Here is a 14,504-nt window from a genome sequence, read left to right on the forward strand (position 1 = left end):
TCCTCAAAGCGCGCACCTGGAACCCCGCCAAAACTCGAGAGACCAGTACTAACTTTTGCGTTCACGCGACGGAATTATAGCGAAAGCGGACGGGAAAGAGCGCGCGCGCTGGATTTTGCGACGTAAACGACGAGCGCGTGCGCGTGAGGCGCGATGAAGAGAACAAACCTATATTCGAATATTTTAGAGAGCACCCGCAGTAGGGGAAAAAAATACTTTGACTTCAATTAAATTTTGTGGACCTTTCACGCCTTTCCCCTCGTATTCTTTCGTGTTTGTATATCTTCTGTGCCGCGTGAGTGTGAGATATATCCGTGAAAATGCAGCGTTCAAAGATGCAAAAACGTTACGCGAGCGTTATTACGTTTGCGCTCGTTTTCTGTTCGAGCGAAACCAATGCGAGATGAAGATGCGCGCGCGTGACTGGTGGTTTTTTACTTGTTTTTTCTCCTTCTCTTGAAATACGAGCAAAAGGGATTTCTCTTCATTTTTGCGACTCTCTGTCTGCGGTGTTAGACGGCGAGGTAAAGATAAAGAAGATAAAGAAGACGCGGACGACACGTTGCGACGATGACGATGCCGAAACAACAACAACAACAATCACCGCAAAATACTGCGCATCTCTTTTCGTATACATTATCACCGTCATCCCCCAAGAAAAACCGCGCGTTCCTCGTCACCACCGTCCTCTCTCTCATCCTCTGCGTGCTCTCGGTCACGTTCGACCGCAAGTTACCGCGCGCTTTGAGCGCATCATCGTCCTCAAATCCGTTTATATTTAGCGAATCGCGAGCGATGGCGACGGCGACGACGATAGAGCAGCTTGGCTCTCGCGCGGTTGGAACGGAGAGCGAACAACTCGCGTTTGAGTTTATTCGAAGGAGGGTGGAGACGATTCAGAAGAAATATTCAGCGACGAAGGCGAGCGGCGAAGAGATTGAAATTGAAATTCGGGACGACGCGTTCAGCGGGTTGAAGAAACGAGACGCGGACGAAATCACGAGGAACCCGAAAAGGAGGAGTGGTCGTGCAAGGACGACGAACTTAGGTGGGTACGGCGGCGAGGGAGTGAACGACGAAGAGAACGAGGAGACGAACGACAACGCGAAGAAGAAGAAGTGGGGGATATCGGACGTGTACAGGTACGATAACTTGAGGTCTATTTCCGTGCGAGTGCGACGGCGGAGAGACACCGTTTCGTTTAGTAGTGGTAAAGGTGGGAAGGACGAGGAGGAGTATCACGACAGAGACGAATACGAAGGCGACGTCAACGATCCGTATAACAACGATATAAATAACAAAATGCACGTGATTGCGATTTCCGTGCACGTGGATACGGTGTCGACGTCGTCGGGCGGGTCAGACAACGCGGCAAGCTGCGGGATTGCTTTAGAAGTGTTAGAAAACGTGGCGAGTTTGGCGACGAACAAAGAGACGAGAAATTTTCTACCGGCAAAGACGGGGATAGTGTTTCATTTCTTAACCGCGGAAGAAGTTGGATTAATCGGCGCGACGGCGACGATGAAGTCACACCCTTGGTTTCGACAGAAGAACGCGAAACCGTCGGTGATTGTAAATTTAGAATCCATGGGAAGTGGAGGACCGCAAATGCTGTTCAAGACGGAAAAAGGTATACACGGAGAAACGTTTGAGAGACGCATGCTGGAAACGTGGGCGGAAAGTGTCCCGTATCCAAACTCGGCGAGCGTGTACGGACAAATTTTTAGATCCGGGGTGATCCCCTCGGAAACGGACGGGAGAGTATACAACGAAAAAGGTGCGGCAGTGATTGATTTAGCGTTTGTAGAACGATCGTTCGTGTATCACACGTCGAGGGATAGAGTAAAAGGCATGCGACGTGGGAGCGCGCAAGCTAGTGGCGAAAACATCGTCGCTTTCGTTGGCGCGTTCTTACAAAAACGCGACCAATTCGCCGACGTCGATTCCGAGTTGAATCCAGATATTTCATTGCGTCAAGGCGTGGAATCACACGCGTGGTACGTTCGACCGGGGTTTATTCTGGCGAAAACAAAGTTAATCGTTACCGAACCGTTCACGTTAGCTTCGTTGCGCTCGTTAGTGTTCTTCAGCGCATTTTCGATGTTCTTCGTCGTAAAGTACGCATTTGGTGCGCACTTTGAAAAGATTCAAAGCAAGAGCGAAAAGATATGGCAGCTCGCCATCGATACCATCTTCAAAGCGATGATTGCCATTCCTTTGGTTGGTTTTGTTATCCCTTTGTTTGCTATATTCATGGGCACAGCATTTGGCGCGATGACCATGTTCACCCTCGCCTTTCTCGTCGGCGAAGCGATGCCGCTAGGTAGTTACTCCGCGTTCTTTATGCTCTTCGCGGGTGCATTCGGATGCATCGGGAGTATATTTGGGTATAACATAGCATCTGGTTTCTTGTATTGGCACCTCATTCCAATCGACGTCGCCTTCAGGGATCGATATGCGACTGAAAACGCCATCAAGTGGTGTTTGTTCAGCGGTAAGACGTTCTTCACGTCTGTTTTAGCGTGGGCGGTAAGGAAACGCACGGATTCCCACGCCACCATTTGGCTCGCGAATTTAGCAATGTATGAATTGGTTTTCGTGTTTGCACCAGTGATTGCTCGGCAAAGTGGTTTCTTACATTTCATGCCGAGCGTTTCCATCGTCCCAAATGAAGAAAACAATGAAGAAGAAAACAATGAAGAAGAAAACAACAAGGTGAAAGAGAAGAAAGACGACGACGATACGGTTTCCTCGAACAGCGCCGCTACCGCCGCCGCTGCAAAGGCGGGAAAAACAACGATGCAATTGATCGGTCACAATTCTAAAGGTGAATTAGATATTTTCGCGACGACATCACCGAACCAATATTTGGCCATGTTGTGCGCTATTCCGTGCATATGGGTCGTCACGCCGCTCTTGTTTCGAGCGGTGGCGACATTTTCCGCGGTGCAATCGCGCGCCGATCCAACACTCGGCGATGGACATCCGCTCGTGTATTACACTTTAGATAGACTTCTTGGCGGTGCTTTAGGATTTGTCGCATGTGCGATGTTTTTTTCTGTCCCGGTGATATCCTTAGGCGCAACATTGAAGGAAAGGCAAACGTATAAACTCATGGTCGTCGCATTCGGGATGTTCCTTTTCGCGACGTTCACGTGTGGCGTGTTTAAAAACATCCGATTTACTGCCGTCGCACCACAACCAATCATCTTGACGCACGTGACACACATTGATGCGCACAGTTACGTGACTTCTGATTTCATCGCGCTCGCGAGAGTGGGCGCTGGATCGAGTTTAGCACCAGTAGCGATGGCTTTGCGCGACAACTTACATTTGTTGGTGGACCCGCCGCGAGTACTGCCTACGTCAACATTTGTAGCAACGGTTAAGGATGTAAAGCACGACGACAAAAGCACGACAACAGATGGCGAAGAGAGTGGTTACGATAACGAAGACGCGAAAGCGAAGGCCGCTCGAAGAGAACAGCTGCGAATAGAGAATGATCAGCGCTTGAAAAGCATCCACTCGCGCGCGATTCAACGCAAGCAAGCTGAAGGACACAAACACATGTTCCATCGCATATATTCCGCGTTCACAAACTTCCGCTTAAACACGCGTTTTGGCGGTGACTGCACGGAGTCGGTTGATTTTGTGACCATGAAAACAGACCGTGCGTGTATCGTTCGTGGGTACGATTTGAGCTATTACGAATCCGTCAATAACCCAAAACCTATCTTGTCGGATATGCGCGCGAATAACATGACGGCGTCGGAAATGCCCGAATTGCGTAGAACTGGTACTGGGCCAGATAAAAAAACCATTCGATTAGAAATTGACGTCGCGAAAGCGGTCAGCTGGACGGTTGCTATTGAACCGCAGTGTGCTAAGAAAGCGGCTTTGGTGGACCCGTCGAACCCGTCGGAGTTGACCTGGATCGAAGTCGACAACGAGAAGACCCAACAAGTGGAAAACACGCCTTTTACCGTGCGCCAAAAAGGCAAGCGCATCTTGTTTAGCGGTTCTGGTCGACTCACAGCCGGCGATGTAGTTGACATGTTCATCGTTCCGGCGAAAAACAACAAACACGCGCACGCCGGCATGAGCGAGAAAATTCAGCAAGACTTGGAGTTCTTTTGCCGAACGCGAGGGGCGGTTTTACGCACGGATTTTGAAACGCGAACGGATTTGATGGAAGATATCATCGGTACAAACGGTTTGCCTCGAAACGTGGCGCCGTTTGGGAAGAGCGATTTACCGAGATGGTATTCTTTAATTCGTGACATCGATTTATCGCCGCTTTAGTGTAGTATTTTACACTTCCTAATATTAATAATTACTAACGTTTATTCTTCGGTTTCGCTTTCGCTTTCGCGCTGAATATGGACTCATTCTTGATTCTTTTCCGACTCATCGCGGCCGCATCTGTCACGCCGGTGGTATCGCGTCGTCCTCGCTTCCTCGCCATCGCCATTTTCGCCCTCAAGTCATCCTCGCGACTCCTCGGCAATAACTTCACCCCACCATCTTCCCCGCTCGCAAACCCCATCTTCCTCCCTTCATCGTCCCTCCCTCTCTCTTCTTTCCTCCTCTCCCGATTACTCCTTCTCAACCGTTTATTTGCTTCGTAGTCTGAACTCCATCTCTCCTCCGCCCGTAATCGATCCTCGGCGTATCTCGACAACCGTTCTTTCCCTTCCCGCTTCATTCTCTCTTCCTTCTCTAGCGAACTCATCTGATCGATATCACTGCCTCTCTCCACCATAACTCCATCGATGCCAGCGTATTCCATAGTTCTCCCTCCTTTCACCTCGACGTCGTCCGGAACGTACACGTCTCTCTCGTGCGCTCGCCTCGCCCCTCGCACGCACACGAATTCCCCCCCTTTCGGGTCCGTGTGAATCTCAATCTCTTTATTACAACACCGGTGACTTAACATCACGAACGAGTATATCGGCGTGGACAGATAGTTCCCAACTTTACTTTTCCTCGCGTTAAATCTCACGCCTTTCGCGATTAAAGGTGCGTTCGAGCAGTGTAAACATCGCATAGGAAACGGCGCTTCAAACCGTACCGTCAAAAAACCACTTTGTTTTCGTTTCCCGAGCGCGCCGTGCGTGTTTTTAAATCTTCCATCACCTCCACCTTCGGTCGGCGTGAACGTGGGCGGGTAGTAGAAGTTGTCCGCGCGAGAGGCTTTCAAAGTCGACATTCTTCTTTGTTATATAACAGCACTCGTCGGAGAGAGAGAGAGAGAGAGAGAGAGAGAGAGAGTACTTTGCGAGAGAGAATAAAAGGAGTCGTCGTCGTCGTAACAGTGCTTACGCTTCCTTTCGAGTTGTCTTTCGTCGGACAGTCTGAGGAAAAAAAAGAAGCAAAATTCATCTCAAAAAAGAGCAATCTGGCAGTCAAAAAAGAAAAAGTCTGCTCTCCTCGAACGCGACTATCTCTTCTTCATTCTTTCGCGCGCGCGCGATATACACACACACGGTTTTATCGCGCAGTAGTAATACTCTCCCGCATACACACGCGGTACGAACGAGAGACGACGAAAACGGCAAAAAGAGAGGGTGGTCGAGGCGTTCTTTTTCTTTGGTGGTTTTGTGCGAGTCAGAGAGTCAAGGAGAGCGCGTTGTCTGCTATTTTTCCCAACGGGTTCGTCGTTCACGTGCTGTGGGGGAAATTTAGTTAAAAGATAACGGAAGATTTAGAGAGAAAGGACGGAGAAGAAGAAGAAGAAGAAGACTTGAAACACACGCTCTCTCTCTCTCTTTCTTTCTCTCGATATGTCGTCTTCTCGACGAGGAAGCCAACAGAAGCGCAGCGCGGCGGCTTCGTCCTCTCGAGGACGACGCCAACACCAATCACAACAAGAAAGAGAGGAAGAGGAGGATTTGGGATCTACCCCTACTACGACTCCTCGCGGTGGCGAAGAGGGAGAAGAAGAACCGGAGGAGGCACCACAGGGGCAGCCGCGGGGACGACGAGCGCAAAATCAGACGACGACGACGACGTTTACGACTTCTGCGGGAACTGCGACGACGACAGGAGGGCCGACGCCTTCGAATACTACTACCGCGGATAATACTACCATGGACCGAAACGTTCGAGCGAGGGTGGACCAAATATTCAACAGTTTGATTGAGAATGTGAACGAAGACGCTCGAGCCGGGATCGCGAGTTACATCGCGCAGTTAGCTCGAGATACGGCGTCTGGGGGTAAACCTGTCAAAAAACAACAAGAGTTGTTGGCGGAGTACGCGAAGAGCGCGAAGAAGAATCGTCAGATTCCTTCTTCTTCGGAAGGCGGCGGCGGGGCGGTTGACGAGGACGCGACGACGAGGACGAGCAAGAAGAAAAAAATGGCCGTGAAGGTGCCGCAAAAAGTAGAGCCGACGTGGAGAGAGTATGCGACGGAACATCAGTTGAGGGAGTTTTTGAACGCGAACGACGTGCCGTACGATCGAGCGGAAACGTGGACGAAGAAGATGTTGTTGGAGAGGTGCGAGCAACATTTAGCGAAGGTGTCAGAACCGGCTTTGAAAATCGGGAACGAGTTAGTTAGAGTTATCGCAGCGTTCGAGGCGTGGATGCACGCGATCGGGAAGAAAAACGCAAACGATACGTTCGACGAAGTGGAAGAGGAAGAAGATAACGAACTTTTGTCCTCCTCGATGCCGAAGCTTGCGTCAAACGATACGGCGTCTGAAATTTTGAAAGAGCTGCGCGCGTGCGAACGCGAAGCGACTGGACATTTGGACTACATCAAAAACCATTTGGACCCGTTTAAGCTCATGCAATATCCAGCGTATGGGTGCTCGATACTGGATTTACCGTACGTGCACGTCAATCTTAGCAATCGCGTGATGCTCGGCTTATTTCCGATTTTGAAAGCAGCATCACACGGCTCGGAAATCGGAGGTAAGTTCTACGATTTAGGTCAGAAAGGACGGAATGCGAAGAAGAAAACAGGCGGCAATCTTGGGTCTACCTTAGGTTTAGATTTGGTGCAGAGCGCAGAAAGCTGCATGGACTACGTGTTTGGCATCATAGGAACGAGTTTAAACGAAACGAATTTGACGCATCCGGAGAAAGCGACGAAATTTCTCGTGGAATTGTGCGCGTTGCGAGATGAGTGGAGATGTTCGAGCAAAGATTCGGTGACGCCAAAGCTGACAATGTCGTTCCTACAGAAGTTAGCGTCGGACGATTCAAAGTTGAGAAAGTTATACGCGGCTGGGGAAAGAGAAGATGAGGATGATGAGGAACGAAGAAGGATTGTGATGCAGCTTCCGCCACACGCATTGACGCAACTCCACGAATCGTTTCATGGACCAACCCGTCCGAGCTCAGAGTATCGCGTGCCGGTCGAACTGACGTGGGAATGTCTGTGGATACCTTCGACGCCACCGTTGAAAGTGTTGAGTGGTAGTGAAATTGGCGGCGAGAATAGCGACGGAGGCAACCACAACCACAACAACGCAGGGAATATTAACAATACAATTACCAATAACAACGACGACGATGATGACGACGACATCGACGGCGACATCGACGACGACGATAGTGCTTTTTTGAACTCGGCCCGAGATGTTATAGCGAATTCGAGGCGATTAAGAGAAGACTTTGATAGGAGAACAAATCGTGCGAATAGATTTGATACCCCCCCGGCGAATAGATTTGATACCATTTTGAATAGATTTGATCGGGGTGCTATGGCGCGAGCTAATGATGCACACAGTGCTCGACTTCATCCGTACGCGGGTTTTCCTCCGATGCTTATGGATGATGAGGATGGTGATGAAGAACACGACGTCGACGACGATGATGATAACGACGAAGCAGACCCAGCATTCGACTCACGTGAGCGAAGACGCGAGGAGAGAATGCGTCGACTCCGCATTTTGAGCACAACCGGAGTTGGGAGCGCGAGAAGTCGCGCACAAGAACTCTTGCAACATTTAGAGCGATGGGATCGGCGCTACGTAGATACCCAGCGTGAGCACGAGGAACGCGAGGAATTCGATTGGAGAATGACTGCTACGCGCGATACAGACAGAAGAGACAGAGAACGACGAGACCGAAACGAGCGCTTAGAGCGCACCCTTCTGCGCGATACGAACCGATACCGTACCTCCGAGCATCGGGTTCCGGGTATATTCAGTCGCAGGGAGAATATGACGCTCTCTGACGCTGCCACCATCCTTCGGTCAAGAGGAGCAACTAGAGAATGGATGCAGGAAAGAGAAAGATCCACACATGAACGCTCTCAAGGGATGCGGATGCGCGATGATAGATTTGGTCGAGTCATGGATTTACACTCCCCTTTCATACCTTCGGACAGAGCTCGACTAGGTACTCCGCGCGCGGGTGTGTTCAGACCTAATCTGAACCCGGTTGATATTGCTAGCGTGACGCATACAGTCACAAATCTCGTTCGCAAACTTCGCTCGATTGGTCCACCACCGGATGGGCGTTGGAAATCGCGCTCGCCGATGTTTATACGTCTAATTGAACACATCGTGCGTTGGGAGCTTCTAGGAAACGCCACGTTCATCACGCCGGACTTTTATCCCCAAAGATTTCCAGTAGCGGAAAGATTGGCGAAACTCATTCCTGAATCCGGTCGTTGGATGGTCGTCTTAGTTCGCGGTTTAGGCTTGCACTGTGTGCCAATGCTTCACTGCATTTTACACGGCTTGCGTTCGGATAGCCCAAAGATGCGAGACGTCGAAGGCCACCCTGGGGCGATTTTTTGCGCAGGGGCGGCGACGTGTGTTCGATTCGCGCTCGAGTCTATTGTCGAGAACGATGGGAAACCGCCTAGCATTTTGTCACAAGAGTACTGGAAAACGCTCGCGCACGTCGGCGAATGTCTCATGTCTTGGTGCATTGGCGGTAAACGATATTTGCATGAAATTCCAGAGGAAAGTATCGTTTCGGACAAGAAAATGCGCTCGAGAGCAGTCGCGAGAAAAGCCGTCCTCGCGGGTCTCGCCGGTGATGATATCGATAATTGGGGCATCGCTGTAGCGAAAGGTGCGCCGTTGATGCTGAGCGCCTTGGCGCAAACGGAAACGGTGAGCCAACAAACAATGGACGGTGTCTCTGGTGTTTTGTTTCTCCTATCGCGTCTCATAACGAAAGAAGCGAGAACCGATCCGCGCTGGCGCAACGCGCTGCGAACGGCGAAAACAAGTACCCTCCCGAAAGAAATCATCACGAGTCTGTTTGAGTGCCAAACTTGGGCGAACGAAGTCACCGCCGCCGTAAAGCGGACGATGGCGGGTGAAACCCCGATTGACGCGCTGATTGAGAAAGAATCGAACGATTCTGCTTCAAGCGAGATCAAGAAGAGCAGAAAGCGACCCGCGCCGGGCTCGGAGATGCAATCGGTACAAAATTTCGATTTCAGAGATCCAAAGAATACGCGCAAAGGCATTCGATTCGGGTTTTTGATTGCGCTTGTCGCGACATGGTCGCACGGCGAAGCTGGATTCGTCGACGCGAAGTATCTAGATAAATTCATCGATAACGATGACGACGATCTTTATCGCGAAACCAAGCATCGTAAGAAGAACATCAGCACTCCGACGAAACGGTCAGCGATGGAGGCGTCGGCGCATGACAGCGCGACTGCAACATCATCAACGCATCTCTTCAAGATCGTCCTCTCTTCGCTCGAGCGATGTGGCGACGGGCTGCTCGCTGCTGTTGAACCGCTCGCGAGAATTGGATGGGCCCTCGATGGCGAAAACTCCGGCATCCGCGGCGTCTTACAACAGATAGGTAAATCTAAGTTCTTAGGGGAATTTTCCGGGGAGTTCCCGGTGCACTCGCCTTCGCAACAGCTGGTGGATATGATCCAATTACTCTTGCACGCTGCTATTGAGTTGCGCAATTTCGACTCGAATGGGGCAGGTGACACCGTGCACGCGTCCTATCATCACCTAGAATCGCCACGAGAGATTCTTGAAAGCCTTCTCCATCACGCCAATTGGAAGCGATCGTTCAGTTGTTTAGAATGTATTGCGCCGAACATGTTTTACTTTGGAAGCTCTTTAGATTTAGTTGGCGCGGCAAATGTCGTTTTTCCCCCATCTTTTCGTGTGTTACGTTTGAGGAACGATTTGAAACGTCTGTTGAGAGACATGCACGGGAACGTGCCGCACATTTCGGCAAAGTTGCGACGCGCGATGCCCTGCGACGACGCGTGGCGAGCAATTAAAAATGCCATCGGTCCGTTGTTAGGGAGAACATTTACGTGCTCGTTTGATAGCGAGGACGGTGTTGGAAATGGTGTTGCGAGAGAAGCCTGGACAGTTTTGATTCAAGCGTTGTTGGAAGGACATCCGACGCGAGTGGGACCGAGCGAAGCGGTGTTCACCTCGTGGTCAAATGCTAAGGCTTTACGAACGGACTCGATGATGTCGTTGAGTGCCATGCACGGTGGTGGTGATAACGACGACCCACCTTCATTTGAAGGTGCGTTGCGCACGCTTCGTTCTGATTGTTCTCCGCACGCCGCACGCTTTGCCGGGCGTATCGTCGGTTTACTCATCTCCAACGAAAAGACCGCGGATTTGCCGTTAGTCCCGTGGTTGTGGCAAGCGCTTTTGCACAAACCGCTAAAGGCGGAGTTGTTAGCGCAAGTCGACGATGATTTTAAGCGCACGTTGCTTCCAATCAAGACGTGTGATTGGAATGATCCCAAAATCAGCTGGGTGAAAGAGGACCCGCCGGCGTTTACCATCGCCGCGCCGACGCGTGCGGATCCGAACAGAGTGAAAGAACTCCTACCCGGCGGCGCGAACGTTTTCGTCGACGAGCACAACCGTGGTGAATACGTCGATTTATACGCGCAACAGTGCATGTTGCGGTGTTCAACTGCACCAATCAACAACACATCCGGTATGCCGCCGTCGTCTTCATCCTCGCCGTCGTTACAAATCGACGAAAGCGATACTATTACATCTAACCAGGACATTCGGGTCAACCTCGCGGCGTTTACGAGCGGCTTCGACGAAGTCGTCCCGCGCGAACTCGTGAGCAGTTGGGAGTGCGAAGACTTGGAACTCCTTGTCTGCGGTTTACAAGACATCGACGTCGCCGCTTGGGAACAAGCGACCACGTACGATCCGAAACCACCGCCAAACTCCACCGCTCCCGGCGTCGTCGCCGCCGAAACGCGCTCGCGATGGTTCTGGGACGCCGTCAAATCCATGAACTCGGAGCAAAAGCACGCGTTGTTACACTTCTGGACCGCGTTTCGGAAGCTCCCTCACACCGGGTTCCGCGGTTTACGCTTCAAACTGCGCTTCGACGACCAAAAATCCGCCAAACACTTACCCATGGCCCAAACGTGTTTCCTCACCTTGCGCGTGCCGAAATACGTCAGTCAAGAAGAGACGAAAGAGAAACTGGTCAAAGCCATCAGCGAGTGCTGCTTTGGGTTTGGTTTTAGCTAAATTTAGGACAGAGAATAAGAGAGAGAGAAAGTGAGAGAGAGAAATCATCTCGACCGCGCGAATTAGAAACCAAAACATCATCGTTGTCATTGTCATCGTATTCATACTCCGCGCTGAAAATTCAAAATTTGCCTCAGTTTTACTCAAGTGGTTAAAAGTAAAAATTTCTTCAAAAACGCTCTCCTTATTGTTTACAATGCGCAGGAATACTCCCTTTGCTGCGTCGTAAAAAGAGGAAGAAGAATGGTAGCAGCGACTCCTCCTGCGTCTGGTTTCGCTTTGCACGCATCGAAACAACCAGCACCGAAAACACTCGCGGAGAGATTCGAACAATTTCTCGTCCAACATCACCTCGAGGCGTTGCGACAGATTTTAAAACATTCGGACACTCGGACGCCGCATTCCATCCACGTGTGCGCGATTGAATTCGCACACGCGTTGCCGCAGTTAGCGAACGCGGTGTTAGCGCGACCGACGACGTCTATGGGGGTTTTGGACGAAGCGGCGAGAGCGGCGCAGGAGATTGTACGAGTGCGAATGGTGGAGGATTTGAGGAAGGAGTTGGAAGCGGAGAAGCGAAGAGGCGGAGGAGATGATTATGAAGGAGAGGAAGACATCGACGAGAAAATGAAAGAATTCGCGCGAAGGCACAAGGTGAAACAAACCGTTCGCGTTCGCGTGGACTTTGAACGGTTCAAAAGCTCCTTTCCGAGTTTGAACATTTCCAGGTACGTCAAGAACGAACACGCCGGTCGCATGTGGACGTTGAAGGCGAAAGTGACCAGAGTTGGGTTGACGAAGACGTTCGAGAGCGACACGCTGTACGAGTGCGCGAAATGCGGTCACCGGTTTTTGTTGCCGAGGAATTTGGAGGATGGGAGGCCAGAACCGACGATGCCGGAGGAGTGTCCGAGCGCGGCGGAGATGGAGAAGTACAGCGCCGCAGACTCTGAGAGATTGAGTAAGAAAACGAAAGCGTGCACGAATCGAACGTTTCGTCGAGTGGAATGCACAATGCCGGTGGCGAGAGATTATCAAGAGATTTGCGTGCAAATATGCGAAGACGAGGAAGATGAGGAAGATGAGGAAGAAAGCGATTCGGACGGCGACGATGATGGATTCGAGGCGGACGCGCAAAAATTAGCGCATTCGGGGAACGACGCCTCCGCTCGACCGGGACGAATAGCACGCAAATACTTCCCCGAAGACGACTCAGAAAACGACGACGTTGATTCCGACGATGAATTGCGAGCGATTGGTTTACGCTCTAAAGCGAATTTAGGCGGTGCGCAAAAACATTTGCTCGTCGTCCTAAAAGACGACCTCGTGGACGCTGTCAAGTGCGGCGACGAACTCCTCATGTCCGTCGTGATTCGTCGACGATGGTTGAAAGCCAGTCGGGATAGAAGGTGTGAAATAGAGCTCGTCGCGCATTGTAACTCACTCACCGTTTTGAGCGTTGATGACGAGGAAGGAAACGCCGGCGACCGGAAAACGAACGACGTCGAGGACGACCAAGAGTACGAAGAGATGAAGGCGTCGTTCGAGAAGTTTTGGCAATCGACGAGCGCTCAAAAGTATCCGTTGCGAGCGAGGGATATCATATTGAAATCGTGTTGCCCGCGAGTATTTGGTATGGCTGGAGCGAAGTTAGCCATGGTGCTCGCCTTAGTCGGTGGCGTCGCTCGAGAGGATGTCAAGACGAAAACGAAAGTGAGAGGCGAGGTGCACTTATTATACGTCGGCGATCCGGGTATAGGTAAATCGCAGTTGCTAAAAACCGCGTGCCGATTAGCGAAACGGTCCGTGTTTACCACCGGTTGCGGTTTAACTGCTGCCGGTTTAACGTGTGCTGCCGTTAAAGACGCCACCACCGGTGAATGGGGTCTTGAAGCTGGCGCGCTCGTCCTCGCCGATAAAGGCACGTGTTGCGTAGATGAATTCGACGGTATTCGCGAACACGAGCGGGCCACGATTCACGAAGCCATGGAACAGCAAACGTTATCGGTTGCTAAAGCTGGGATTATTGCCACGTTGAATTCGCGAACGAGCGTTATTGCGGCGACGAATCCTAGAAGAGGCACGTTTGACGATCGAGAGAGTTTAGCGGTGAATACCGGTTTAGCGCCCCCGTTGCTTTCTCGATTTGATGTCGTTTTAGTCCTGAGAGATGCCAGAGATCCAGAGTGGGACGAGCGCGTCGCGTCGCACATACTCGGAGAAGTGGATGATAACAATAACAACGGTACCATTAATAAGCGGTTAAAGCTGTCCGCATCGGCGCAAAAGAAACCGTTCTCCTTTGACGGATGGCGCGCGAGTCAAAACGCGGGGAACGCCAACAACATGAACATAAACAATCGAGAACTGTACGTTCCCGCAAATGACAAAAATCGCTACCGAAGTTATAGTAAAAAAGGATTCGGTGACGATCAACTCTCAGATTCCGACGAGGACGATGAAAAGGAAACCGCCGAAGATGTCGAATTTTTTGACGAATCCACCGCTCTTTGGAGCTTTTCGCGCGTGAAAAAATACATCAAATTTGTCAAATCGCGATTTGAACCAACGTTGGACGAAGACGCGGAAAGAATGCTCTCCGCGCACTACCAAAATAGACGCAGGCAAGTCGCAGAAAACAGAGTGGAATTAGGACGAGCGACCGTGCGCGCGTTGGAATCATCCATTCGACTGGCGCAAGCGCACGCAAAACTGTGCTTTCGCGAGGTTGCGACAAAAATAGACGCCACGGTGGCCATCGAACTCGTCGGATGCAGCGAAGACGAAATGATGGGTAATAATATGAATCATATCGGGCAAAAAGGCGTTGGAATCTTAATGCGAGATTTTGCTCGATATCCTGATCGACAGCTGAGTAAAGCTTTTAAAACTTTCGATTTTGACATCAACGGGGATGAGTTTCGATAGGTGTTTCGATAGGCATTCTTATTGTTACTAAGTAAAATATAGTGAGTATGTTATATACAAATAATTCTCCCTCGCTCGCTCTCCTTCTTTCTTTCTCTCTCTCTCTTTAAT

At 50.8% G+C, this 14,504-nt stretch overlaps 4 protein-coding genes across 4 annotated transcripts; 3 read left to right on the forward strand and 1 right to left on the reverse strand.

Moving 5' to 3' along the window:
* Window positions 1-570: 570 nt before the first annotated feature.
* Window positions 571-4,302, forward strand: Bathy06g02780 (predicted protein; the record flags this gene model as incomplete). The annotated part of the gene is made up of 1 exon (XM_007512730.1): window positions 571-4,302. One exon carries the CDS (start codon window positions 571-573, stop codon window positions 4,300-4,302), a length of 3,732 nt encoding a protein of 1,243 aa, XP_007512792.1.
* An 83-nt stretch (window positions 4,303-4,385) lies between these two features.
* On the reverse strand, window positions 4,386-5,209 carry Bathy06g02790 (predicted protein; the record flags this gene model as incomplete). Its single annotated transcript, XM_007512581.1, has 2 exons — window positions 4,386-4,422; window positions 4,512-5,209. The coding sequence occupies 2 exons, from the start codon at window positions 5,207-5,209 to the stop codon at window positions 4,386-4,388; spliced, it is 735 nt and encodes a 244-aa protein (XP_007512643.1).
* Window positions 5,210-6,089: 880 nt separating this feature from the next.
* Window positions 6,090-11,465, forward strand: Bathy06g02800 (DNA replication licensing factor, MCM5 component (ISS); the record flags this gene model as incomplete). The annotated part of the gene is made up of 1 exon (XM_007512704.1): window positions 6,090-11,465. One exon carries the CDS (start codon window positions 6,090-6,092, stop codon window positions 11,463-11,465), a length of 5,376 nt encoding a protein of 1,791 aa, XP_007512766.1.
* A 243-nt stretch (window positions 11,466-11,708) lies between these two features.
* Bathy06g02810 (replicative DNA helicase Mcm) lies at window positions 11,709-14,393 on the forward strand (the record flags this gene model as incomplete). Its single annotated transcript, XM_007512568.1, has 1 exon — window positions 11,709-14,393. The coding sequence occupies one exon, from the start codon at window positions 11,709-11,711 to the stop codon at window positions 14,391-14,393; it is 2,685 nt and encodes an 894-aa protein (XP_007512630.1).
* Between the last annotated feature and the right edge of the window lie 111 nt (window positions 14,394-14,504).

The sequence above is a fragment of the Bathycoccus prasinos genome (genome assembly GCF_002220235.1).
Source record: "Bathycoccus prasinos genomic : Chromosome_6".
NCBI classification, from domain to species: Eukaryota; Viridiplantae; Chlorophyta; class Mamiellophyceae; order Mamiellales; family Bathycoccaceae; genus Bathycoccus; species Bathycoccus prasinos.